Here is a 27,539-nt window from a genome sequence, read left to right on the forward strand (position 1 = left end):
CAAAACATATATTAATATCATAAATTCCTATATAAAGTGTTAGCGCGTTGTGTTTTTTCACTACTTAAATAAGGGTGCGGCATGTTGTATCACATTTCTGAGAATATTCTACAACATCAAAGATAAGAGCCTTCGGTAGCGAACGATTAACTCCATGTAAAGTGCAAACACAAGCCAAGAAAAATTAAGGCTAAGCAATAGAGAGATATTCCTCTATCAGTTCATTAACTCCTTGACAAGTGCAAACACAATTCAAGAAAAATTAAGCTAAAAGGGCTGACCATCCCGCGTGCAACGCGCGCTTTCACTGCCCTAGTATAGACAAAATTTCCATACATAAAATTGTCATAATATATATTAGGGCCGGTAGCAATCGGTTTCGTTTTTTTCGTCTCCATCTTCCCTCACAAGCTTCTGATAGTGGCAATCCACTTTCATCACCATTTTAAAAACCCAACTCTTTTTTTTTTTCTTCAAAAAAAATTTAAGAAAAAATAAACCAAAAAAAAAAAAAAATTCAAACCCTGAAAAAAAAATCAATGGACGTTGGGCAATCATCGGGTTCAAATTCCTCTGATGAAGTTTGGGCCAAACTTGGTACAGTAATTTCCTTATTTAAATTTCTCTCTATCAAATAGTTATACCATCATTTTATTGAAATTTATTTTCTGGGTAGTATTTTTTGGAAGAAAACCCTCCTAATTTGATTGACCCTCAATGCTGTTATACGTTAGAATTGTGAATTTTAAGAAATTATGAACTGGGTTTTTCTCAGTTTTTGTAATCATGCATTTTGTAAATTATTAGAAATAATCTTGTTAATAACTGTGTACATTTTTTTTGGTGTTTGATTTTGGTTGGGATGCTTTTCTTTGTTTACAAGATTGCATTGTTCTTTTGGAAGTAGATTACTGATATTTGAAAGAATTATAGATTTTTTCAAGGTTCTAATTTTCGCAATTGTGCCAATTTATGTCTCCAAGTGTTACAATTTCTAAATTTAGTGTTATGGAATAACATTTTTATTGGTAATTAGACTAATTACAATGTCTTTTTGCTAAATGCCAAATTGCCAATACCTTTGTTGGATGTATTTCTTGTTCATTCCTTCAATTAAAAAAAAAGAAGGTATTTCATTGTTCTTCACTTCTTCCCATCCAAAAGTTTCCGTCTTGTAGCTGTAACTATATTGAAATTTAATTTTACAGTCATTGGATTAACTTGTCTAATCCCAAAATCGCTGTGGCTACCGCTAATTCCTGCTCGAGTAGTACCTTGCTACCTTGAGACATTGGCTTTTTGCTAAGCTTGGTTCTTTTTGTAAATCATGCCAAAACAGACCAACCTGCATGCTTGTATTGAACAGTTTTATTATGTTATGACTTTAGGAATTAGGACATTTATAGTTGTAGAGAGGACAGACAGGTAATGGGAACTGCTGCCTCAATCCAATATCAAAGCGGTTCAATTTTAAGGGGTTCCTTCTGTTTTTCTTTTCTTATTTTCTTCTTCATTTTTATTTTATTTGTTTCGTAATTGGTTTTGAAACCAAGAGTTTTCTCCAGATGCTTCCATTAAACACCTTATTAAAGCATATTGTAGCAGGATTCAAATTAGAAAATTGGATGCTAGATGAGTACGAGTGTATGACATAATATTTAAAAGCTAGCTGGGAAGATTTATCCAGTGAGGCATCATCATATTTTCATTTCACTTTTGATGCCATTACTGATCATGTGTTTTCCACTGAATGGACCTTTGTTTAGAACCAGGGAATACGGATTTTTTATGTTTTGAATACAAATTATTGTTGGTTTCATTTTCTTAGCATATGAGTTTGAATATAAGTTATTGTTGGTTTCATTTTCTTAACATATGAGTTCAAATAACCCTTTAGTTTCTTTTGCATCTTTGTAGTGCCATCTGATTCAAGCTATGCAAGCATTGAGATTAGCTCAGATGATACAATTGTATGTTCACAGATCTCGACTACTCCTGATAACCTTGAATGGTGCCAGATACTAAGGAACTCTGATCGTTGTTCAGCCACTATCAGAAACAAAAGGTACACATCCTGTCTTGTTTCCTTTTGAGCCAATAGATCTTGATGTGGTGCTTTACCAAGACAGAATAAATTGTGTAGATTTTTGAGTTATACCGTATATATGAGGGGGAAGGGGAGGGGAGGGGCAGGTATATATATTTTTATAAAAGCAAGTTTTCTTGACATCACTTGATATGATTTTTTGATGTATGAAAACTTTTGAATGAATTTATATTTTTTTTATTAATATTGGATCATGTGTAGAATGTTATTTACATGAATGACTGTTTTTTCATTTAAGCAATTACATGCATTATGCCTTAAGGTTTTAGATGTTAGTTTTACTTTCATTGAGTTTTGGCCATGAATACAATTTTTATTTGATAGATTCAAAAGTGTATGCCCTTGCGTTTTAAAAGAATCCATGATGTGATAGGTTCAAATAGTTGAAGAATATAAATCTTTAAAGAACCCATGATCATGTCCAGGAAGTCAGTAAGGGATCAAAAGAGTAAGTTAGCCAGAAACTGGTTCAAATAGTTGAAGGTTTGCTGTAGCTGCTCCTGATCATGGTAGTTATATGAGGCTTGTCAAAGCTTTGCCACATTGAGGTTATCTTGATTCGCAGGAGAACCATGAGTCACATGGTTAAATGTATATATTGACTGTGTTCATTCCTCAAAAAGAGTCAGTGGTAGTTGTTGGTTGGATGTGCTTGCAAGAGTAAATGAAAGTTAGACAGAAGAGGGAAGAAGAGGATTAGGGAGAGAAACATAGTTTTGGGGAGATTAGGTCAGAATAGGGCAATGTGAGTTAGGGTCCAGAGCATGCAGTTGGTAAGCTGGTTGTTAGATACCATATAGGTGAGCTGAAAATGAGGTGTATGAGTTTTGGAGCTGTCAAAAGGTGGAAGATAACCCTATTGAAAGCAAGGCATTGACTTTAATTCTAGATGACTTTTTTGTTGTTACTGTTTTGACACAACTCGGTTGGGATAATGGGATATATTATATTATGAAATTTATAACTTGGTATTTGGACCCATCGCTCCATTACTAACCACTAATGGAGGGCCTGAAGGTCAAAGGGAAGAAAAGAGACTTTGGGGTGTGCAAAATAGATTATATCTACTATAAAAGCAATAGTGATGATATTCTTCCCCCTGTCTTCTTGAAACCCCATAATTAGGGTATTCATTCTTAGGATACTGTGAGTCTCAATTTATCATTTGCTGTATAGAATGTTCCTTTAAGAAAGTCCTCATGGCAACCATTGGCCTGCTGGCTGCCTCTTGTGCCATGTTTGGGCTGCATTCTTGGTGGAGAAGGCATGACTTGGCTTGGCATGACACTTATGTATAATGTCGTAACTCAGGATATTGAATGTCATTGTCCTGGTGCCTGTTCATACCATGCCATGGGTCGCGCACCAGCTCACCATGGCCTAGTGCCAACCATGAGTAAATATATTTTGATCATTCTTATTTTGAAGTGTTGGTACCATTTACATTCCAGATTTTTGTTGTTCCTTTACCTTTTCAGATAACCTTGTATTTAATGTAGGTCAGTGTCTTATCTCTTGCTAATTGTTTCTCTTTCTTGTTATGAAATGTAGATATCCTTTTGCATTACAGATTTATCCTTGATTTCTTACTTTTTTTTTTCTGGTGATCTTATGATGCAGGTCAAGTATTATACTCATTGATGGGGCTATACTGGAGAGTGAAGATGTAGTTAGTATTAAGTGTGGCTGTGAAATAGTGCCAGCTTCCACTAAAGTAGGTCAGTTATTGATTTTTAGAAGGTTTTCAATATTACGAGGACATGATTATCATGTAACCAAGGCTTCACTTTTTCTTTTTCATGAAAATGCATGTTCTGCTCTACATATCAAATTGTAGGCTAATCCTCAATGTTTGTCTTGTTTGTTTAAAATTATTGGCAAAGGAAGTGGAGTTAACATTTGTTTGAAAGGGCATTACTTATTAGGCTGTTTTGGTGTCTTAAAACTTATATAAACTAAATGATTTTCAATATAGGTTAAATCATAGAACCAGACTAAAGTTGTATACCAATTCGTTTTCATGATGAATTAATATCATATTTGCTCATGAAACTCAAAAGGACATTATTTAAAGCCAGCTTAATTCACCAAGCGTGAAACTAGTTAACTATCTTGAACTCTTACATATATATTCCGTCAACTAATCAATTTATCTATCATATAAACTCAATGATAGTTTGTCTTATGAAATTCAAAGCTTTATAATTAATATAATTGCCATAAACTATGAATGAAAATACTCACTAAGACCCCTTTGACTTTCCTGCTCATTATTTGCACTCCTGAATACCATCAAAATGGCTTGACTGGTTCCGATGGATTTCACTAGCATAGACATCTACCTTTCATTGAGTCCTTTCAAAGCTTTCAATTTCTTGTATTTTTTCTACAAGGATAATATAAACACGTTATTTGACTATAAGCACACCCATAAGTCACACATTCCTTATCACAGGCTTTACAGCCAGGCATCTTAAATTCTTAATTAGAGGTCTATTACATACTTTGTAACTCAAAACAAAGGGTTTAGATCCTGTAATGGTAGAGCAAGTCTATCTTTTAATATCTTAGGGAGTGCTTAGGTTGCAAAACTCAGGAATAAGGTGTGCGTTTAGAATGGTTATTTTGGATGGTGAGTAATATGATGGACTGGTGGTTCAGGTAGTAGAAGAGCAAGCTATTTTTCCTGGTTTCAGACTTGGAGAGAGAAAGAGGGAGTGTCACCTTATCATAACTACCAGCGTCACAAGTTTTTTTTTTGCTGTCATCAGCACTATAGCTTCTGTGACAGTAGGTGACAAGACTGACAACTCTAGTAGCCAGTGGTGTTTCACTGTAATCAGTTTGAAGAATGAGAGAAACGTGTGCAACTAGAGAGATTTAAGAGTAATGAGATAGAAAGAGGGACACACATCAAGGAGCTAATTTTGACAGTAGATATTGAGTTTTATGCTTAGATGAATTCTTGAATTTAAATTAAATTCTCATATAAGAGAGGTGCTCTCATATGAGCTCTTTTCTACATATAGAATAAGAGTGTGTGTGTGTGTGTCTGATATGAGTGCACTTGAGGAAAGAATAGTGAGATTTCGTACGGAGGACTGACATAAGTAAGGAGCTAAAAGTGGGAGGATAGACGTCCTTACATTGGGGTTTTGTACAGTTGAAGAGATGAACCAACTGGCCTGTATCTTCTCAGAACCGTATTAATTTGCGTATAGTATTCAATTCATAATTGAATAAATAAATTAGAAATAAATTTGTCAGCCATAAGACATCCTTCTTGCTTGCTTTATTGTTAAATGTGTTTGTATGTATTTATTTTTATACATTACTTTTTCCTTATACTGCATTACAGCATCTAGGTCTCCATATGCTATATGTAGAGTTTTCAGAGATATACAAACATGATATAAAACACTAGCAATTGGTAACATTCTGAGGTTTACGACTTTACGGTTTCAATTAATTTCCTTTTTTTTTGGTATGCAGAGCATCTTAGCTTTAAATTTGAGGTGATGCCTGTCCAAGAACAACGCTTTGAGAATAAGTTAAAGGTTGGTTTATGTTAATAGTTTGTGAACTGTTCTATTTTGACTAGTTGGAGGTTTAAGGTTCTATTTTGACTAGTTGGAGGTTTAAGTTTTGTTTCTTACTATGTCTGCCAATGTGGTTTTTTTTTCTTCAGATATTTCTAGATTCGGAGCACACAAAATGCTGCATTTGCTTGAATGTTTGGCATGATGTTGTGACAGTAGCTCCTGCTAGGAATTAGCATGGTTTCTGACCAGATTACAGCTCTAAATATGACAGAAATTAGGGAAGAATAATGCTGATTATATTGATAATATGTGAATAACACTAATCAAACGATAATTCCACTTTAGAGAGGTGGATGCTCTCCTAACATGAGCTTTCGAGAGGCTCACTCTCTCCCAATAAGAATCCTCACAATATTCAACATGATAATTACTCCTCCTAATGAGGTCTATTTATAGAAAAAGTCTCATAACTAACTCTAACTTATTCCTCAAGACACTACTAATAGGCTATGACTAATGTGCCCCTCCCTCAAATACTGATTCCTTGCAGCTCCTTGCCTTCATAATTTCTGGTTTGTCAATTTTCAGTTTCATTGACAATTTTATTGGCTGGCCTAATTAGTTTTAGTTAAAAAGAAGTGGATTATTTGCTTTGGATTAATCATCTTCTGCTGCATATGTTCTTGATGTTATCAGCAATGGGTGCTTCTCAGAGTGGTTAAAGAGGTGCCAGAAGAAACATTCAAGTGTCTTATGCCCCCAGTGTAGAGCTGTTGTGCAATTTGTTGGAAGAAATCATTTTCTCCATGGTATCAAGGAGGTGCTACAACATTCTTCCTCCTTTGTCTAAATGTCCATTTTTGGAATGAATATGATTAATATGCATTGCTGGTTGAGTGATGTAAAATAGCGTAAAGCTATCAACTTGTTCTGTTCTCACCCATCTTAGTTATGTATGCCATAATTAATATGATGAATGTGTCAGTCCAAAATTGTAGAGTTATTGTTTAGATGTTAAGTTAGACTGGTTGTGCTTTTCTGTTAATACCATCTTGCAATTGCAATCACTGGATATATAAACTCTCATATACTACTAGAATTTTCATCTCTGCTTTCTGCCTTATCATCACTGTTGTCAATGTGTTAGACAATTGTTCTTTGTCTAAGCTTAAATGTTAGCACATTTGTTTATTGATCTCTAACTTAAACTCTCTTAGGGTGTGTTCTATACGCTTGATATTTTCTTATCTTATCTAAAATTATTTGAGCTTATCTTATCTAGACTTATTATAGCTTATTTAGTTGAAATTTGAACTTGATTTACCCTTAATAACCCTTATCAGAACTTATTTTTCCTGTACTTATCTTACCTGGATTTGTTTGAAATGGTTTTTTTTTTCCTCCCCCCCCCCCCCCCCCCCCACTTCTTCTGAAATAAGTGAAAATAAGGTGAATAGGACAGGGCCTTAATTTGTTTGCAAACAATAGTCTACAAGTTGACAATACCAATATTTGATCTGATTTTTAGTGGTATTGAAAGCCTTCATTTGGGTAATAACTGTGGAAGATAATGATAGCTGTCAATCTGTCATATTGAATACTTTGCTTGTTTTTGGACCTAACATTTCCTATCTCAGGAAGTATTATTGATGAATGAAATCACTTTATATAATTTTGAAATCAGAATGCTTGCAGCTTTTGGTGCGAGCTTCAGTGATGTGCTTCTTTTTTCTGTAGGACATTTTGCAGGCAGATGCTTCATTACGGCGCTCTACAGAAGAACTTGCTATATTAGATTCTTATGCAATCATCAAGTCCAATCTTGTGAGTGATTACTTCAGCATCTATGATTAAGATATTAAGGACCATAATCATGGCGCTCTAGTGTTTTTTATCGCTCATTGAAAATTGATTTAGTTGTTGGTTATTCGTGAATATATTTAGAGTTGCATGATGTCATGTTTTATCCCGATCTTGTTGATTTCTTGGTGCTATATCATTTTTTAATGGGAAATCTCGGAGAACAACAGAGTAAACTTTGAGATGCAATGACATGATTGATGTAAAAAACTTTCGTCTGCTGTTCTTTTTATACATTGATGTTATGCTACTGCTCATTTCATTAACTCCTAATTAGAAAATGGTAATGATGGCAGTATGACGCTTTCCCTTCTATTTTCCCTTGTTCTCTATATTCGCCTTCTTCCTTTCATCGCGGTCCTGTTATCAAATTATAATTAATGATTGAACTCTAAATTTTAAATGATTTGTTTCAGTATAAGTTTTCTTAAATAGTGTCAATTGTTTTCTGCACATGTTTATGCATCTTCATAATTTTCTCCCCCTGTTTCCAGATCATTTTGCCCCAAAATTACTTGTTTATGAATTTCATGAAATTCATGAAAATTTGAGGGTTTGGGGGGTTAAGGAAGGAGGTAAAGAGTATCTTCATTTACTTTATTTAGACCAATTAGATTGCTTATGCTTTTTAGGTCATTACAAACGGAAAAGGAAATCGTCAAAAGAGGGCACGTTCACCAATTCATGAAGAGCGTGTAGAAATGGAATTATCATGCCCTCAATGTGGTATTGTACTCTTGTTTAAGCAGTTAATACATATTTATAATTGACCATACATCTCGAAACTTTATGCCTAAAGGGCATGCTCCCATCAATTCTGTAAAAATCTCCGTGCTTACTATTCTAGAGGTTAAAGTAAGATAACTTTTCCTGTATTTGATGATATAAGAAAAAAAATTATCATGTCAGATCTTTTTAGGTTTGTACCAATATGTATTATCATAATGTCAAATTTTCATAATCAAAGATGTGCATTGTATATCGTTGAAATGCAAATGGGAAGATCTATAACTGATGGAGGGAATTATCATCATTACTCCCTTTCATAGTGCTTTGCGGGTTTCATTTGGCAACTAATCTTTTGTACAATCTTTTATACCTATTTTTCCCTTATCTAACGCATGCAACTTCTGTTTTTCTACAGGAACTCAATCTGGAGGTTTCCGTTGCACTGAGAATATTGCCCATTTGCAATGCCATGCATGTGGTGGGATGATGCCATCAAGATCTAATATTAGCATTCCACAACATTGTAATTTCTTATAACTCTCGCTTTATTTGATCTACTTTATTATTTAGTTGATAATGACGGCTGCAAAGGCCTTACAACTTATTTGGAGCGGTAATGTAAATGAATTTAAGTGATGATTTGAAAAGCAAAGCAACATCTTAATTTCCATTATAATGCAATCTCATTCCCTAACTTTAGTTTTTCTTCATAAAAGACTAAAAGTCCATTACCACCCAATTCCACCCCCTAAGTCATTTTGGATGGTGATGAAAACTGAAAATTTGTGAGGGAGAAGAGATGATTTGGGATGAACTAGCATTGTCCTGGGAATGAAGATTGATTTTTCTTACAAATTTATGCACAAATTCATTCCCATGACCACCATTTATTACCACTTACCAAACGGATCATTAATATTATCAGCATTAGCTTTCTCGAGAATCTTGAAACATTGAATATTTAATAAATATTATATTGGTGAATATGTTCAATCATTATGAGTAATTGAGGTTGATTTCTTTTGATCCCTATAAATGTTAATGGAATCATAATATGTGAATAGCTATACCAAGACTGGACTTGACTATAAGCTATAATTTCAAGGCTAAGCAACCAAGCTTCTTGAAATTTCTTCACTACTTTGCCTAGACTTTTTACTCAATGCATCTGTGACTGCATCGGCTTTTTCTCTTGGTATTGGATCTCCATTTCATAAGTAGTTCCTTGAGTGAGGATGTATCTGAGACTCATGTGGAGTTGTGGTCTATTAATCTTAATGTTGCCCTGTTGAGGTAATATTGCTTTATCTTGAGGTAAATACTACTGTGTAGCTGTGGGCTGCTCCAGCTCCAGGTTCTGATTTGGGTGGATCGATCCTCTTGCTTCAATTGTCAAGATGCATACACAATAACCTTATCATTCTGCTTAAGCATGCAACCTAATCCCTTTTTGGATGTATATCTGTATACCTCAAAGCCTTTTATCTCTTTGGAGCTTATTGCAACCAAGATATTTGGCTGCAACAGCTATAAACCATGGATGGTAGTGTTAGAAAGTAATGTCTTTCTGAATTGTAGTTACACCAGTTCAGTAAAATGAAAACAAAGCTATATTAAGTTTGACGTTCTGTAAATTAGTACTACTGTTGGAACTAGTCTTGATTCTGTCAATTGAAATCTTCCTTCCCCGTATTATGTAGTTGTGAAGTCGTTGCTGACAACTTGGTTTTAAAAATATGATCCCAATTTCTAGTTGCTTAATCTTTTGTAGGTTGTGGTTGCGATAGAACATATTGCGGTGCTTATTGGCACGCTCAGGGAGTTACTAGGACAGATCGTCACCCCATCTGCCAACTTGAAACTTTCAGACCTGTATGTTTTAAATTGGCTTTGTACTTTCCTTTGGCTACATGTATCAATTGTGTCTTGTGCTCTATATTGGTGAATTTAGAATCATTTAATGTATCCTGCTCTGAAATCATTTTATACATATTGATGTGTCTTTTGTTTGATTATCTTAATGTGTTGTTACAATTTTAAGAGCCTCTGAGCAAAGTTCGTTTTGGTATCCAGCAATCGTGGGCGTCTCTAGGACGCTCATAGCACTATCATCCGATGAAGTGAAAGTAGGTTTATGTAGGTGGGGAGTTTCAAATTTTCTCATCTTAATATATCCTTCAGAAAATTGTGTGGTGAGGTTGCTTTTTAAAATGTGAATTCTTCTCTAGCCATTTATCCCTATAAAGTGGATTTGTATCTAGGCAAAGCAAATAGCTTATCTGGAAAGAAAATAGATTTGCCCAAAGAGTATGTATCATCTGCGATTGAATATAGACATCCGAGCAAGGTTCATCATTGAAAATATACAGATGCCATGGAAAATAGCCAATGGATCACTGCTTTTGGAGCATATAATTTGTGTTAATAATCCTATCCAGCTCCAGCGGCCATCTCTCACCTTTAGAAGAACATTAGCCTTTCAAGTGATTTGGAAGTCGGGCGGGGGGGGGGGGGGGGGGGGGGGTTGGGCTGTATTTGCAACGTTAAACAACACAGTTGAGGCTTCCATGAATTTTTGAATAATCACATGTCAGACCTTGGTTTCTTCCTTTTTATGTAATTTTAGCTGAATCTCAAACATTAGATTCCTCTATCTTCATGTCATGGGGAAGCATCTTTGTGTGTTGGGACTTCTTTTGCAAATGAAGTTGTGGAATGTTCATGTTTTAAATTAGTGTATGTGATATATAAAATAGGTGTGTTAGTTTCTGTTGAACATGACTCCAATTGTTATAGGCTTAGGAATAGCACAAACTTTCTATAGTAAATCTCTTTTAGAGTTTTAGCCACACATGCTTCTACTCTAGTTGATGACAATTTGATATGGTTATTTTCAAGGAAGCAGCTTTCCATCTATTTCTTTTTATATTTATGCTTCTAATCTTGGACTTTCTGTGAGGAGGTGCTCCTTGAAACTTTAATTCATTGAGGGAGTCCTTAGAGACCAGGATTGGGTGATTTGAAAATTCATATTTGCTTGGGGTTTTTGCTGATCACCTAAATAAAGAAGTATTTTCTCTTGTAGCTGTTTGAGACACTTGGGAACAGCTCCACTTCCATGCTTCCTCCTGCAGCAAGTGGTGTTTTAGAGATCTAATACATTGATAAGGGTTAAGTTCAAGGCTTCTGCTGTATAGCTTTGCCAGTAAGATTCCATAGTGAATACTAATGACAGCTGTTCTTCAAAACAACCTGCAGCCTTTACCATATCTTCTCTGCAAAGGGGCGCACTAATAAAACATTATTTCTTGGGGCAAGGATGGGGCTGCGAATTGTTGGGATCCTCGCGGAAACAAACAATGAAACAATCTATCTTTCTCGATGTGCGTAGTTTTTGTTGCCATTTGTGAGACTGATAATCACTTTCTCCTGTTTAGTAGGCCATTTCCTATTGGCAGTCTGTCTGAGCTTATGTGTGCTCTTGAACTTTCTAAGCTCTCTTTTGGTGCATCTTTAAGTACTATTCACTGTTTTAGGAGCACACACTAAAAGAACATAAGGGTGCACCGGACCTGCTCAATTTGTCTGCTTGTCTTCTCTTAGAATACATTTAATGTTACTTGGACTTTTGTTTTCACTTCAAGTACGTGTGTTAGATCCTCAACACTCTGACATGGGTGAAACATTAAACACTTCGTTTTGGCTAAAATCATGGAACATTTTTCACAAAATAGCCGAGTCTCACACTTGGACATACACTTGTGTCCGTTCTGAGTACCCAAGTCCGAGTAAAATAGGATATAGTTGTTTTCCTTGATTCTTGATATGAAATCAGATATCACACCTATGGTGCAGGAGCTTTCTCGGAGTTTTTGTTTAAATGATATGAAAACAGGAAACAGACATCAAACTTTCTTCCTGTCATTAGATGTATTCCTGGTTGTCCTTTGACTTTTTGTAGTTGCTTCTTCTCATTGCCTAATATCTACTGGTGCTATTTGTTTTATTATTATTACTTTTTTTTTTTTTATTTCAGATCTCGGAGCACAGAGTGTTTAACATCCCATCCACAGCGCATGAAAGGAATGAATTTGAGCAAGATGTGTGTATTTAATAAAGTTGATGCTTTTAAACTTCTGATTTTTTTTTGTTCTTTTACCTTATGAAGTCTTTTTGTAGATCACTAATAGGTGCATAAGACAGATGGGTACAACACTACAAGAAGTGATTGCCGAATGGATTACAAAATTGGACAACCGAGAAATTGGTAATGCTGTGTTATTTTTAAAAAAGTTCACTTTTTTTTTTCCTTTTTTTTTTTTAATACTGTGTGTCATACATAAAAGGTGATGTTATTCATCCTTGAAAAATGACGTGGTTGTGGTCAAATTTCTGGAATCCTTGTCATTTTTTTTTTTTATTTTAGAAAAAGCGCAGAAATGGACCTTCTAGGTACTCTAAGCTCATGAATGTCTTGAATTTTATTTTACTTGCTCTATTCTGTCATTCTGTGTGTGATCTTTCCTGATTTTAATTATCTGCTAAGATGTCACTTGGTGTGCACTTTCTGTGTTTGGTTTAGGAACATAATCCCAGTAACTTTTATTTGCTTCCCATAGTCTCATATATCTTTGATTATGTTTTTGGGAGTTTTTTAGCACGCAATTTCTTTTCTCAACAATTTGCATAATGAGCACGCAGCCCTGAACCTGCAATTTTTATGTGTCCCACAGATCGTTCAAGATTGCATTTGAAGCATCCTGAGATGATAACTGCTGGCACTTACGTCTGCAGGTAAGTTGCTTTGATGTTTTATTATAATTAGGATTACAATGTTATATCATGTACTATTTGACTTGAAGAACTCAGGTTGACTTGACACAATCCATAATTCTACGCTTAGCATTTCATAGTTGTTTTCCTAAAATTCTTTGCTGTGTCTTGGTCCTATTTTTGTGCAGTGATTGTTACAACACACTGGTTTCATTTCTTCTTTACTGGTTCCGGATTTCATTGCCTGTCCATGTAAGCACTTCTGCCATTCTTTCATTATTCTTGTTTGGTAGTAACAGACTTCAAGGTTTAAAATAAAGGCTGCCGATGTTTTGTAATTGTAGGCTCTTATACATGTTTGTTATCTGCTTGATTTACTGTCCTGGTATAACCACCAGATTGTGCAAGTTAAAGCAATAGGCTTTCACGTCTTGTTTATAGTTACTGGTCTCAAAATGAGTATGCTTACTTAGATTGTACAGCTCTCTCTAAAGGCCTCAGTTATATTCCAAATTGTGCTCTGTAATGGACAAAGCTTGCTGTTGAAATACTATGTTTAGGGCTGCAAATGAACCAAGGTTTAACCTATTTGAGCTGACTTAATACAAAACAGTACTCATACAGAATTTGCAAACATTAGTAAGTTGTCAAAAATTGTCCAAATTTGGCTCATTTGCTAAATTATCTTGTTTTCTTTACTCAATAAACGGGCATTGCCCAAGCGTTATTTGACCCCGACCAAGTTAGTAGGTTGTAGCCCTAGCTATGTTTAAGCTTTAAAATGCCTATTCTGTAATTGATTTTTGAATTTTTGTAACTATGTAGCTTTTTATTATTGATACATCTGTAAAATTTAATAGTTATAGACCTTATAGTTTACAAGATTTGATTTCAAAAGTCATATGACATATTATGTATAAATTATTTTGAGATAGGAACTGTTAATGTAAACTGTTATTGTAATTAACAATTTGTTACCCATGATTCGCGAATCTTCTACCATGCTTTGAATTTGCCATTAGTGCTTGTTCTTATTCTTCTCATTCTTTCTGCACTTACATGTTTCTCCTTTAAATCTTGTCATTCATTATTGCTTTCCTTGTTTATTTTATAGCTTCTACCGCCAGAGGCATCAAGCAGGCAAGACTGTTGGTATGGCCATGCTTGTCGCACGCAACATCACAGTGTAGATCATGCTCGTAAGCGTAATCATGTTTGCCGACCTACTAGAGGTTCCCATACATGATGCAGAGTATCAAAAACAATTTCGGTTTGGGAGGGGAGTGTCGAGGATCAGCAATGTCTGCTGCTGATTCTGAAATAGTTGTGTAATCTTTCTTCTTCAAATGTTTTATTTTACTTTTATCTGGACTTATGTGTTGATGCTTTCAGCTCTGTATTTTTTCATTTAATTATGATGTTTCAAGGTTGTTATTTAGGAAATGGGAATTCAAATTTTGAAATACAACATGAGATACTAGGAGTCGCATTGCCCAAAATTAATAACCGCATTTACTATTTTAGAATGTCCAGAAGGGGTAATGTTCAAATTATAATGGTTTATGATCAATTTCCACAAGCTTTATGTAAGTGATTAGTGGAGCTGTGGAGGTATATGAAGGTTATATATGTAAAAAAACAAGTATGCTATATACTTAGGAACGAGATGTTAGGACAAGATGACAATTTTCGACGAAAAAGTATTCATATTTGGTACTCAAAATGAATCCTGAAGTTGACTGCGCAAACTTGACATGAGATTTTATTTTTAGTTCGACTTGAAAGGTTGTTAATATTAATTTCAGTCATATCTAACCCTAAACTCAAATTTGACTCGATGGTCACAACTCACAAGTATCATCGTCTCTAGTGGATGCAAGCATGCAACCAAGTTAAGCTAAACAAACACATATGAGCTCCGTGTGAGATTTCCCCATATGTTTTGATGGACTTCATGTCCTTAAATTAATGTAAGTGGGCTAAAAAAATATACTCCCTCCTTTCTTATTTCTTGCAACATTTACTATATTTGGATGGTTCACATTACTTGCAACAAGTTATTTTTTTTCCTTATTTGGCAACCTTTTTCTGTTAAAATGACCAATATACCCTCAATTTAAATTTCTTAGCACATAATACTATACATAATTACTACCCATTATAACCCTAATCTAAATTTATTATCTAAACCTTCCCACCCAAAAACTCAGATTATTTTTCCAATCATCTCCTCAAATCCCCAATATCTTTCTCTCTCTCCTCCTTCATCTCTCATTTCATCTTCTTCATTTATCATACTAAAATTCCAGACCATCCTATTAGGTGGTTAGATCTAGTTGTTAGTCAGTTTGGAGGTTTCGTTGGTTTGAGTGGTGTCATGTATGGTTTTGGTGGTGTCGTGGGTGGTTGTGGTGGTGTGCCAGTTTAGATCTGGTGGGTTTGGTGGTGTCGTGGGTTTGCTGTATGTTGTCGGTGGTTTAGGTGCTTCGTCGGTGGTCTAGTTGGTTCGTCGGTGGTTTTGGTGGTGTCAGTGGGTGAGTTCGTGGGTGTAGATCTAGTGGTGTCGTGGGTCGCTAAGTGTCGATATGGTGGTGTCATTAATCTGGTGGTGTCGTGGGTTTGTGGGGTGGATTTGGTGGTGGCGTGGGTTCGTGTGGTGAATTTGGTGGTGGCGTGAGTCTGGGTGGTGATTAATTGTGGGTAAAGTGTTCATCGGTGGTGGTGCTCGACTTTTGGTTGTTTAATTGATTTTTAAGTTGGATTAATTACATCATTTACATGCCCTTATTTTTCAATAATCGTGCTTAAAAACTTTTGACTTGGGAAATGTGCAACCCCCTTTGTTGCAAGAAATAAGAAACGGAAATAGTATATATATGGTCATATGGCTAAGCTCAGATCAATAATTGAGTTTTAGACTATCTATGTTTTCATAATCCTTTTATAAGAAATATGTTCTTTTGCTCTTATAATCTTGTCCCTATGTAGTTGACATTAATTACCTCAAAAATTATAGATCTTTTTCACATAATTACCTCAAAAATCAACAATTTTTACATGCATGCAGAAATTTAGTCAAGAAAGTCATGGGTTTCAATTTCAAATTTGTTGGGCTCAAATTATTGGACTTGGAAAATTATTCTCCAAAACTTTATAGTAGCATTAATAGCTTGAACGGTCAATATATAAGCTACTTAAGAGTAACAAGTCCTTGTATGTATTACATCAAATTATACATTTTTATCCTAAATGCCTCTTTAATAATTAGATTTTCAAAGATTTGACATCTCAAACTTCTATTTAGTCGATGTCAGGTCACATCGTGAAAACTTGAAAAGGACTCATACGTTAATCAACATGAGATTAAAAAATTTGCAAAAATAGTACCTTTTTCATTTTTTTTTTCTTTCTCCGTGTTTAGAAAGTCATAAGGACTAGTAGTGATGATAATCAATCCAAGATCATCTGCAATCGAGAGGAAAGCTTTAACCACTTGAGATATCTCTTACTCTCTTACCATAAATCAACGTTACTCATAATGTTTCATATAGTCAAATTTCAAATCTTAAATTCTTCCACAAACTAAGAACTAAGAAATAGAAAATTATGCTAAAAGTGATGTTGAAATGTTATTGTTTTAAGAGAGTCTCTAACATTTTATTAACAATATCGATTATTGCACCTTTATCTATATCAAGAGTGACTTTCTTCTCCTATATTATTGTTGAAGATAATATCATTTATTCTATTTTTGAAAAGTTCTTAGATTTTTGTACCTTATGTTTAGGTGAGAGTTGGTGTAAAGGATAGTAAATTAAGGTTTACAACATTAAGAGCATAGGGTGTTTGGTTTCCATAAATAGAGTTATTATTATCATATATACCTTGTGCTTTAAGGTATGGTAAAAATAAGTACTTCTTGTAATCCCCCGTATTTTTAAATATTTTATAAATGAAAATTTATTTCATTTATAATAATTATTTGTTATTTTTCATAATTTAATTTCAAAAGTTTCAAATTATTAATCTGGGTCGAAAATTATTTGAACAAATTATTTTATGCACCTTTATTCTACAATTTATGTCCAATCACACAAGCCTAACCCATTTGTTTACTTAATCGACCCATTATTTTTATGAGGCCCAATCTTTCTTTTTACCCTACAATAATTTCTCCTATAAATACCCCATGAATCTCCAAAAATTTCCCACACAAAAAGGTTAGTCTTATTTTCATCCTCCTTTGTTTCATTATTTTGCTTAATGTTAATTTAATTGTTTTGGGTTTTGATTTTAGTATAAAGATTATATTTTTAGTATAAAATTATATTTTAATGGTATAAAGATTATAAATTTCAGATTATATTTATGTTATAAATTTCATATTTTATGAATTATAAACCTAGGGTTTCAATTTATTGAAAATCATGATTTTAGGGTTTTTATGAACAATTGATTTAGGGCTTTTATAGTAATGATGTTTTGAAATTTTGGTGATTATAACTACGGATTAGTTTAACTTAATTCCAGATTATTTTGAACACATAGATTCGTGTTTTAATTTTTAGATTTTCGTTCGTTAATATTAATCCCGTTTTAATCCCGATCAGGTTCTAAACTCATCCGATTTTGACAAAAAAGTAGTGTTTTCCATGTGGAAACAACGTTTTAAGAAAGACTCACTACCTTAGGTAGTGAGCACCACCCTCTCGTGGCCAAATTCAGCCTCTAAATATGATTTTCGGGCAGTTTTTGATTTTAACGAAGTTTTTTTTATACTTAAAATATTATCCTTGAGTTTGATTAATAAAATTAATTATGTTTAAAGTTAATTAAGCATAAATATATGTTTTTATTGAAGTTTTAAGTGTTGGAAATAGTTTCTAAGTACTACTTTTGATGTTTTATAAAGAGGGTTTAATCACCCATTAAAAAGGGAGATTTTTAGGGGTTTTTATATAATTTTCAGATTTTTATTAGACTTTGAACTTGCTGTAATTTCATGTATAAGAGTGTATTTTAAGGTTTTTATGAAGAAAAATTTAAAGAACTATATATAAGCCTTTAATTTTAACTAAAGGGAAGGTTTTAAAGTGTTGTTTGATTTGGATTTTGAAGGTTTTAAAGTAAGTTAGTATTGCTGTAAATTTGATTGATTGGGTATTGATTGAGATGTTATTATTTGGCTTAGGAGAGGAGTTTATTGAAGGTGATTTCTAGTTAGTAAAGTGGCATACCAATTCGTTTGCTCAAGGTACGTACAAGTTACGAAACCTTTCTTTTAGGTGCATGTTTAAGGACGACGGATCGAGAACTTAGTATCATGTATAGGGATGACTGAGTTAAATTGTTTGGTTATACATTGTGAATTTCGTATGACGTGCACTATTTTATATTGCAAGTATTATTTGTGCTCTAATTATGCAAGGTGCGCTTAGAGGCAAAGGTATATGATTGGTGTAATGATTAATTTATTACTCATTCATGATTATGCAAGCAGGATGAGTAAAGGAAGAATTTAAGTCTTCTAAGACGAGGTTGAGGTTTTGGGTGCCTTATGCACTCAAGGTGTTTATACACCGAGGTAGTAAAAGAATAAATAATAAATGTTGCTTGCCACTAATAAATCAAGAATTGAAATTGAAAAGTTGTTTTACTTGATTGAATTGATATTGGATTGATTGTATTGTTATGCATATGAGTCATCACCAAGTCTAAACCTGTAAATCACGTAAAGTGCAAGATGGATGAGCAATAAAACTCTGGATTGGTGCACTTCTGGAGTAATGACAATCAGGGGTTGGGGTACATGGGGTATTAGCCGTGTACTTTTCTCGAGGCCGTCTGATCTACGAGTCTCTTATTTCAAATATTTTTTAAAACTAGGAGTTAGGTGAGATCTCATACTAACTACGGTCACGGAGTCGCGCCCGTGGTCGTTGGATGTTTATTGATGTTTCCGAAAGGAGGCATGGGGTTTTTCTTTTATTGATGTTCCAAATGGAGCATGGGTTGGACAACCTTGTCTATTGCGTAATCCAATGAATAAAAAAACGATTTACCTATTATTAATTAATGGAGTCTTAGTAATATAAATAGTTGAGTCGTGTGTTGAGTCTATAATTTAATGATGCATGATGATTGATTATTAGTAGCAGGTTATGGATTTCTTAATTTATTTTGCAGCTTGTATGTACTCAACTTTGCTGATTGCGTGCTTTGTGTGTCTTTCTTTGGTCATGGCCTTCGCCTTTCAATGACCCTGCGACGATCCAATTTTTACACTTGTAATATTGGGGAGCAGAATTATCACAGGTTCTTACACATGCAGCATTCATCAGGGTTGTGGGATCTTGAGTAGAGAGTTGGGTGTTTGCATTTTATTTCTTTTGCAAGTTTGAATTTATTTTAATTCGATTTTATTCGACACTATTTCTTTTGGGTTTGAATTTATTTGAACACTGAATTTAATCACTTACTACTTTTATTGGGTTTTGAATAAGGGCCTTAATGGTTCCAAGTTGTATGACTTAATTTGGTTTCATTCGTTGGTTTTGAAACTTATTTATAACTGATTTAGTTTTTCCGCTGCTAATTTCTGATATAGCCTTAACGTTTGAACACGTGGCGGTAGCACGCCAGTAATTCTCTTGAATTTTGTTCAGGGTATTCACAGGTTTAAAGAGAGAATTATTGGGGTGTTACACTTCTTGGCTTGTGATAATGACGGATTATTTTAAACGAAACAGGAATAAAGTAAAAATCGAAGAAATTTGAGTAAAGTTAAACAAAAGGTGATAAAAATTATTTAAGAAACATGAGTAAGGGCCTGTTCTGATTGACTGAAATCAACTGAACTGAACTTATTAATTAGTGATTTTTAACTACGGATTAGTGCTCTTTGATTATATATTACTATACCTATGTGTATATTATTATTATTATTAATTATTATTAATATTATAATTAATTATTGATTATTATTATTAGTATTATTATTATTATTATTATTATTATTATTATTATTATTATTTATTCATGATTATTATTATTATTATTTATTGATAATAATAATAATAATAATAATAATAATAATTATTATTATTATTATTTGTTGTTGTCGTCGTCGTTGTAATAAGAGCTTAAAAGAATGAAATTTGGCTTTATATCATTAGCAATATCATTAGACATAAGAGCTGAACTAAACTGAACTGAATTTCAACGGAAGAGAACAGGCCCTAAAGTACTAGTTTTTTTTTAGATTAAAATCAAACAAATTAATAATTTCATATATAGTATGTTCACTCTAAATTCATCGATAGAATAACACATTAGGTCATTGAGGAGATGAGGGAGTAGCTTGATGGTATCTACTCGCCGATCCTCACCATTGGCATTTGGGTAGGAGATAAAGGTTATGTTATGTGATGTTGTTGAGCCTTTGGTGTTTGCCCTAAAATGAGGTATTGGAGTTGGAGTTTTATATCCAATAACAATTCAAAATGGTAAAAAATCAAATGTAACTCAAGATCTTCACAATACTTGTATGTTGTTCATCAAAATTAGAATCAAAGTAAAGAAAATAACTCGCAACATAACTAGAATTAGACATTTAAAATGTAAAATCGTCAAAATTTCAGAACGGAAGCGATATCATTACTATTCATATGAAGTATGTTTAGTGATCTAATTACATTAAAAGGGTAAAATAGTAAAGCATTATAGAAAGGAACTTAGGTAATTTTTGTGGAGAGAAAATAGTTAAAAACATACAAGTAAAAAAAGAAAAAGAAATGAAAAAGAGGTTAGGTATTACCAAGGAGAGAAAAAATAGTTAAAAGTTAAAAGTAAGTTACTCATTTTAACTAAATTGAAAGCTTCCTTTTCCCCTTACTCATATCTTTTGAATATTGAATGATAGTTAAACACAAATAGACTTCAAATCTAAACTCCTAAAAAATAATTAAAAGAGAACTAAAAAGTCCAAGTACCTACGAAAATGAAAAAGATTTTAAAAATACAATAATTCTTTTATTAGGTAAAGGAGCACATGTTCTCTTCTAGAAGAAAGGCAAATAAATTAAAGTTTATGCTATAAATAAATATTTATATTCCTCACTCCATTTCATTTCCTCTAGAAGACCTATCTACCGAAATACTTTGTAGTAGTAGTAGTGTTTGGTAGGTAAAGTAGGTGCTATTCATCTACTCTTCACTTCATTTATAATAGTATACAATTAAGATTAGATATCAAATAATTAATTTAATATGCTATTAATAGAAATTTTATGTTCTTTCAAAGGAGAAATCAAGTCTTTCATTTTTGTTTTTTCAAGAACAAACACAAAAAAAAAAAAAAAAAAAAAAGGTCTTCCAATTTTGGATATATAAGAATAATTAAGATGAAACATTGTATGACGAATAATTACTATTGGTATATATTGCACAATGATAAAATCAACTCAATTTTACAGAATATCGGTAATCACATGTGTATATTGTACATATTTAATATATCAATGATGATTTACATATTAGTCCGTTTTTTTACAAACTTTCTCATTTGCATTTTGAGGGTAAAGTTTGAGTGGCCGTAAACTCTATAAAATTAAATTTAAAAACATGTATTGGTAGATATGCTAGCATCAAGATGTGATATGTTTTGTGATGTACTTATCACTACGCACTATACATAAAATTACAATCAATACTATACTCTAAAACTAAAAATAGTGGGAAAATATGTATGTAATGTGCATAAAAAATTATATAATGATATAATTAAGCCAAGAATTTATGAATTATATGAGAAGAGGCATGAAGGTGGTTGTCTATGTTGACGTGTTCTACCTACCCAACAGCAGAAGCAGGCGTTATTTTTGCTTGATTATGTATTGGTTCTTTCAATACAACACTACAAAATATCAATTGACCTACCAATAAACATTTCTGGTATATTTGCTATAATTAATTAAACCTAATTATCTTTGTCAAAAAAAAAAATATACCTAATTATCTATGCCGTAATTTTAATTGAGGAGTAATCTTGAAGAGTTGTTATATTCTTCCTCATTATTTTGTAGTTAGGTAATAATCATGATATGATAAGTAAGCTAATGCTAGTCATAACCACGTTAATTAGTTGAGGTATATGAGTAGAAGATTGCATGCACTTTTTAAACTTTGTTTATCATCAATCTTTATTACGGAGTACATATTAGAGTGTGACACTGTGACCTCTTATAGTCTTATTATCGAAATGACAAATTTTATTTTCATACTCACTATCTAGTGTATTATGCTTCGTTTGAGAACTTAATTATCATAAGGTGGTTAGATCTAGCTAGCTTCCTTCTTTGTTTTAGGAGATTTCGAGATCGATTCTCATCACTTGCTCTTGTGACTCTCTAAACACCAAAAATATAATGACATTATTATGATATAGATGTGAGTAAATGTATAGAAATACGATGATTAATAAGCTGGTTTTATTTGAATTATTACTAATAATATCTAAGCAAAAGGCAATGAAGATAGATATTATTGATTTGATTAATTATTCACATATACTAAAGTAGATCCTTACATGATACTAAACTATAATTTATAACTAGATTTGAGGATAATCTTAAAATAATGTCCCTTCTAACAACTAATATCATTGTTAAACACTTAAACTTGTATATTGGTTCACTTTACAAGATTATATAGTAATATTGATGGGTTGACTGATAAATTATTAACACATCCAAGGCATCTCAACGTGTTATCATGCATGGGAGCATTTTACAAGTTAAATCTAGATTTAAGAGTCATAATACAAACATTTACTTATTAATTACATTCTTTAATTTTTACAAGAACAAATTTTGTCACGTTTTTTTTAATAGAATTCTCATGCATTGTTCAGAATTACAAGTTACAAAAACTATTTTAATATCTTTGATTATTAATCAAATTAATTTTTCATCTGCCACTGCTTAATTGTATCATGGATGTCATTATTAATTTATAATGTTAGGTACATGAAGCAAATCATGTAACTAATACAAAAATTATTTTTATACAAAATGAAATTATATCATGTCATAATCTAAAGTTATAGAGATTTGAAAAATGTTTCAATAAAATTGGAGTACTTTTTAAACGGACAATCTAGGATTTGGTAAGACGACATGCAAACTTGACTCATATAGTTAGGTAAAGGAAGGAAAATATACCATCACTAACATCTTCTACATACTACCTACTTATAAAGATTTTTCAAATGAAGAAAAGGTATACTAGTTAGGGATTTTTTATAAGAGCATCTAGAAACTAACATATTCACGTGGTACAAGCAGATATCTAGATAGTTTGATGATTAACATCACGTAAAACGACTATAATACACACTTTTATCTAGCCTAGATATATTTCCACATACATAAACATTTTACCAACTAAGCTATAAAGGAAAATATAATTTATGCAACATTAGATATCGACCTAATAAGTCCTCTTTACTTTTTCTAGATTGAAGGCAAAGAAGGAAATTAAATTGATGACCTAATAATAATGCATGCATGAGTAAGACTATTGTGCTAGACTACTCATTATTGGTTTATTCTCTATTTCTCTCTAATGACGTTTATAAGGAAGTTATATTCAGAGACTATTGAATACTTCAAAAAAAAAAAAAAAGTGTTACAAGTGACAACATTCAAAAATTTTATCAGAACTAAACTATTTAAAAAAGAAAAGTGTTACGAATAACAACAATCAATAATTTTACCAACTAAACTATTAATCGTGATTACAATATCTAATAGAACATGAAAAATAAAAAATCTAGGGCAAGCCACCCTAATTTCGCAACTTAAGTTAAATAGTACTTAAGCCACATTATCATGTAGATGAAGTAATAAAAAGTTCTTAATAATGTTTGTGTAATAATTCTTGAAATTGATTCATATTTGACCACTATTACACATTGCTGCTGTTGCAGTTGTAGTAGCCATTGTCATAGCACAGTGACACTGTTGGTTACCTTTATTTTGAAACCCTAAATTGTAACACAAACATACACTTCCTCCTTTGGTAAAAACGGGCATACTTGTAGCCGTCCCAATAACTTGGTACGTTGTCGTGTAATGTTTTTGTTGTTGTTGTTGTTGTTGATTCTTCGTAATTTCATGACTATCCGAATTAATCTTGGGAGTTGTAGGAAGGCTAATAGATAATTCGAGGTTAATTTCTTTGTAACCTTCTTCCATGGTCACAACACTATCACTACTACTATTATTAGAATGTTCACTAATATTATTGAACGTTCTATTAATAGGAAAAGTAGTGCAGTAGTATTTTCCATCGTTACTACTTGTTGTAAACTCGTGTTCGAGATTTGATCCTAGGCCAAAATGTAACGTTGAACCTTGTACATTGATCAATTGGAAAGTATTATTGTTGCAATTCGTCTTATTTTTGTTGCAGCAATTATTATTATTGCTTACAACGTTCTTCGTTGTAGCGTTTGTGTTGGTTGTGGCGGCCGTAGTGGTAGTGGTGGAATTAAGTGTACGGTGAGTTTGCGGGTCGATTCCGCGATTTAAAAGCTTTCTTCTGATGTGGGTGTTCCAATAGTTCTTAATCTCATTATCTGTTCTTCCTGGTAATTTTGCAGCAATCAAAGACCACCTGAAATTCAACATACAAAACAAATTAGATATAAATAATATTTCCGAATCAATGATACCAAATAAGCTGGAATAGCTCAGTTGGTTAGAGCGTGTGGCTGTTAACCACAAGGTCGGAGGTTCGACCCCTCCTTCTAGCGATATTTTTGTGTTTTTGTTTAATTATTTTGTAGACTGTTCTTTACAAATTCATTTACTTTGTATTTGTTTCTAATTTTTTATCTGATGTAGCTACAAATTTAAAATAATATGATGTATCTAATTATGTATAAAAGACCATTTAAAATGTTGATTATTGAACAATGGGATTGGATTTCTTCTTTGATTGAAATAGTAATAATATAGAAAATGCAAAACTTACTTATTCCCAAGCAAGCTATGAAGGTTAATTATGAGTTCATCTTCTTCTTCAGTGAAATTTCCTCTCTTAAGATCTGGTCTAAGATAGTTTATCCATCTTAATCGACAACTCTTTCCACATCTTTGTAGACCTGAAAAACGGATTAACAAAAGAACGTTAATATTAGTATCCTACTAATAAACTTATACATATATAAAAGTACTTTCAAAAACAAACTTAGCTTGTTCGAGTTATTTAGTAGCATAATTAATCAGCAATTACTCCATAATAATATGTACTTTGTATTACTCTTATCATTAATAAGAGCTAATTTCTAAAAAATTTGCCATCATTAATGATAATTTACATTGGCGTATTCAATATTATGTAATGGATTAGTTGGTTAACCATTGTTAAATTTCTGTCTTACGGTCTTACCCACGTACGTAAAAGTGCTACCATTAGTGTAAAAGTAAAAAATCTAATTGATCATAGTTTGTAATAATATTTGAACTATATTATTCTAGAACAAGCCTTAATATATGAATTACTTTAAACACTCTTACAACAACTCTAAGTAGCTAGGCAATAGGATTTTTTTTTTATAGTTACTAGAAAATAAGCAACTAATAACTTTACTCCATTTGTTCATAGTTTACACCTTTTTTATATATTTTGTAAAAGCACTTCGACTGTCTTTTATGGAAGTTCTAACTAAGAGGAGTGCAAACGTAAGTTATAAGCAAATCTCTCGCATATATTTTGTCAACAATATTGTAATTTTGATACCACAAATATAAAACAAAAAAAATCAAAAATAATAAAAAAAAAAATAAAAAAATAATAATAAATGAAGTAATTTAAAGCTTGTTGAGCTTGATGATCATACACACAAACAAGGAATAGAGAGAAAAGAAAAATCACTAAAGATGCAAGTATGATATACGATAGGTTTATTTGTTTACTTTTTAATTTTTTTTTTAGGTGTTGAGCCACAAGGGCGGGGTGAGAATCTATATGATCTCAAAATCTCCTAAAATCGGAAGGAAGCTCTAACCCCGGCCACTTGATGAGCTATCCCTCACTCATAATATACGATTGATCAAAGAGCATAGCTCCATATATCATTCTCTTTGGTAGGTATGTATAGATAATCTATGTACAAATTAAAACTAGACTTACAGGTCGACTCATTTCAACTTTTGATGGCTCGACGTATCCTACGACTTCAAAACTGTAACTAACAACAAGAGTTAATTTAAGCCTATACTATGATTTTTAAGGTTGTGAATACTACGTAAAGTTCCTACCAACCATACCAAGCTTCCTTAGTTGCGAGTAAAATAAAAACGTGAAGAAAGATAAGATGATTTATTTACCAGCAGCTTTCGGAAGTGACCTCCAACAACCTTCACCATTAGCTTTGATATAATTCATGAGACGTTCATCTTCTTCTTTAGTCCATGCACCTTTGTTCGTGTGTTCTTTCTCACAACAAGGAGATCTACCCATATTTTCTTCCTTTTCTAACTAATTAAGCTAGTTTTTTCTTCTAATTAAGTACTAATAACCCTATCTTTTCTAGAGTATTTCTAGAGATAGAGAATAAAGGGTGTTTTAAGAGAATATAAATGTTGGGTAAGGGATGAATGGTGTATAGGAAAAATATTTGTGGTGGGTCAATTGACTTAACATTAATCCAACCATATAATATATGATATATAATAAATATATATATATATATATATATATATATATATATATATATATATATATATATATATATATATATATATATATATATATATAATGGAGAGTATGTAATTTTGACTGAGTTGGTAGAGAAAAAAGAGGACTATTGGTTTGCAATTAAGTTAGTGCTGGATTTGGTAGGTAGCCCTACTTTTTTCATGTAGTTGTGAGTTATTTCTCTGGTTATTATATTTTATTATAAACTTTTTATGATATGAGTAATCTATGGTATAAAATTTAATTCATGCCGTTGTACCTAAACTTCCTTCATTTAAGTTGTCCCATGTGTTTGTACTTTCTAATAATTAATTGCCACCCCTGAATTTCCTCATCGATGGATGACCAAAATTCTTCAATTTATCATGTGAGAATTTAAATTAGGAACTGTGGTTCTAAGGGTTGTATATATAATTTTAGAAAAAACAAGTGAAAGATTAAGAATAAGTAATCATTAATTACACTAATCTATCTATGTTCATGTGGTAAATTTCTAAGTTTATAGAGAGAGTACTTATTATTTTAGAAAATATACTTAATGTCTATATGCAACCCTAATATTAATTATTTTAGAAAGTACATATTATTTTAGAAAATATACTTAATGTCTATATGCAACCCTAATATTGCGTGTATTATTTCTAAGACTTTGTGATGTTGCATATATTATTTCTATCCTTAAATTTATGATGTTGTTTAGTAATGATATATTAACCTAGTTGTTAAAGGCCGAATAATAATTATTGATTAAGTGATTATTGTAT

General features: G+C 32.4%; 1 protein-coding gene, 1 non-coding gene and 1 pseudogene across 3 annotated transcripts; 2 read left to right on the forward strand and 1 right to left on the reverse strand.

The window, feature by feature from the left end:
- Positions 1–399: 399 nt before the first annotated feature.
- LOC145603786 (uncharacterized) lies at positions 400–14,531 on the forward strand (annotated as a pseudogene). The gene is made up of 16 exons (XR_014104907.1): positions 400–597; positions 1,918–2,065; positions 3,728–3,825; positions 5,600–5,664; positions 5,796–5,886; positions 6,200–6,221; positions 6,346–6,469; positions 7,387–7,473; positions 8,142–8,235; positions 8,654–8,761; positions 10,010–10,110; positions 12,275–12,340; positions 12,418–12,505; positions 12,972–13,032; positions 13,200–13,263; positions 14,126–14,531. The product of XR_014104907.1 is annotated as an uncharacterized LOC145603786 (transcript).
- A 9,144-nt stretch (positions 14,532–23,675) lies between these two features.
- LOC145605675 (uncharacterized) lies at positions 23,676–26,713 on the reverse strand. The gene is made up of 3 exons (XM_081661747.1): positions 26,406–26,713; positions 25,048–25,177; positions 23,676–24,687 (listed from the first exon to the last, which is right to left on the reverse strand). The coding sequence occupies exons 1-3, from the start codon at positions 26,536–26,538 to the stop codon at positions 23,961–23,963; spliced, it is 990 nt and encodes a 329-aa protein (XP_081517873.1). The 5' UTR covers positions 26,539–26,713; the 3' UTR covers positions 23,676–23,960.
- Positions 24,753–24,826, forward strand: TRNAN-GUU (transfer RNA asparagine (anticodon GUU)). Its single transcript has one exon. It is a non-coding gene; the product is annotated as a tRNA-Asn (tRNA).
- Positions 26,714–27,539: the final 826 nt, after the last annotated feature.

This window comes from Chenopodium album, chromosome 22 (genome assembly GCF_948465745.1).
Source record: "Chenopodium album chromosome 22, dcCheAlbu1.1, whole genome shotgun sequence".
In the NCBI taxonomy this organism is placed as follows: domain Eukaryota; kingdom Viridiplantae; phylum Streptophyta; class Magnoliopsida; order Caryophyllales; family Amaranthaceae; genus Chenopodium; species Chenopodium album.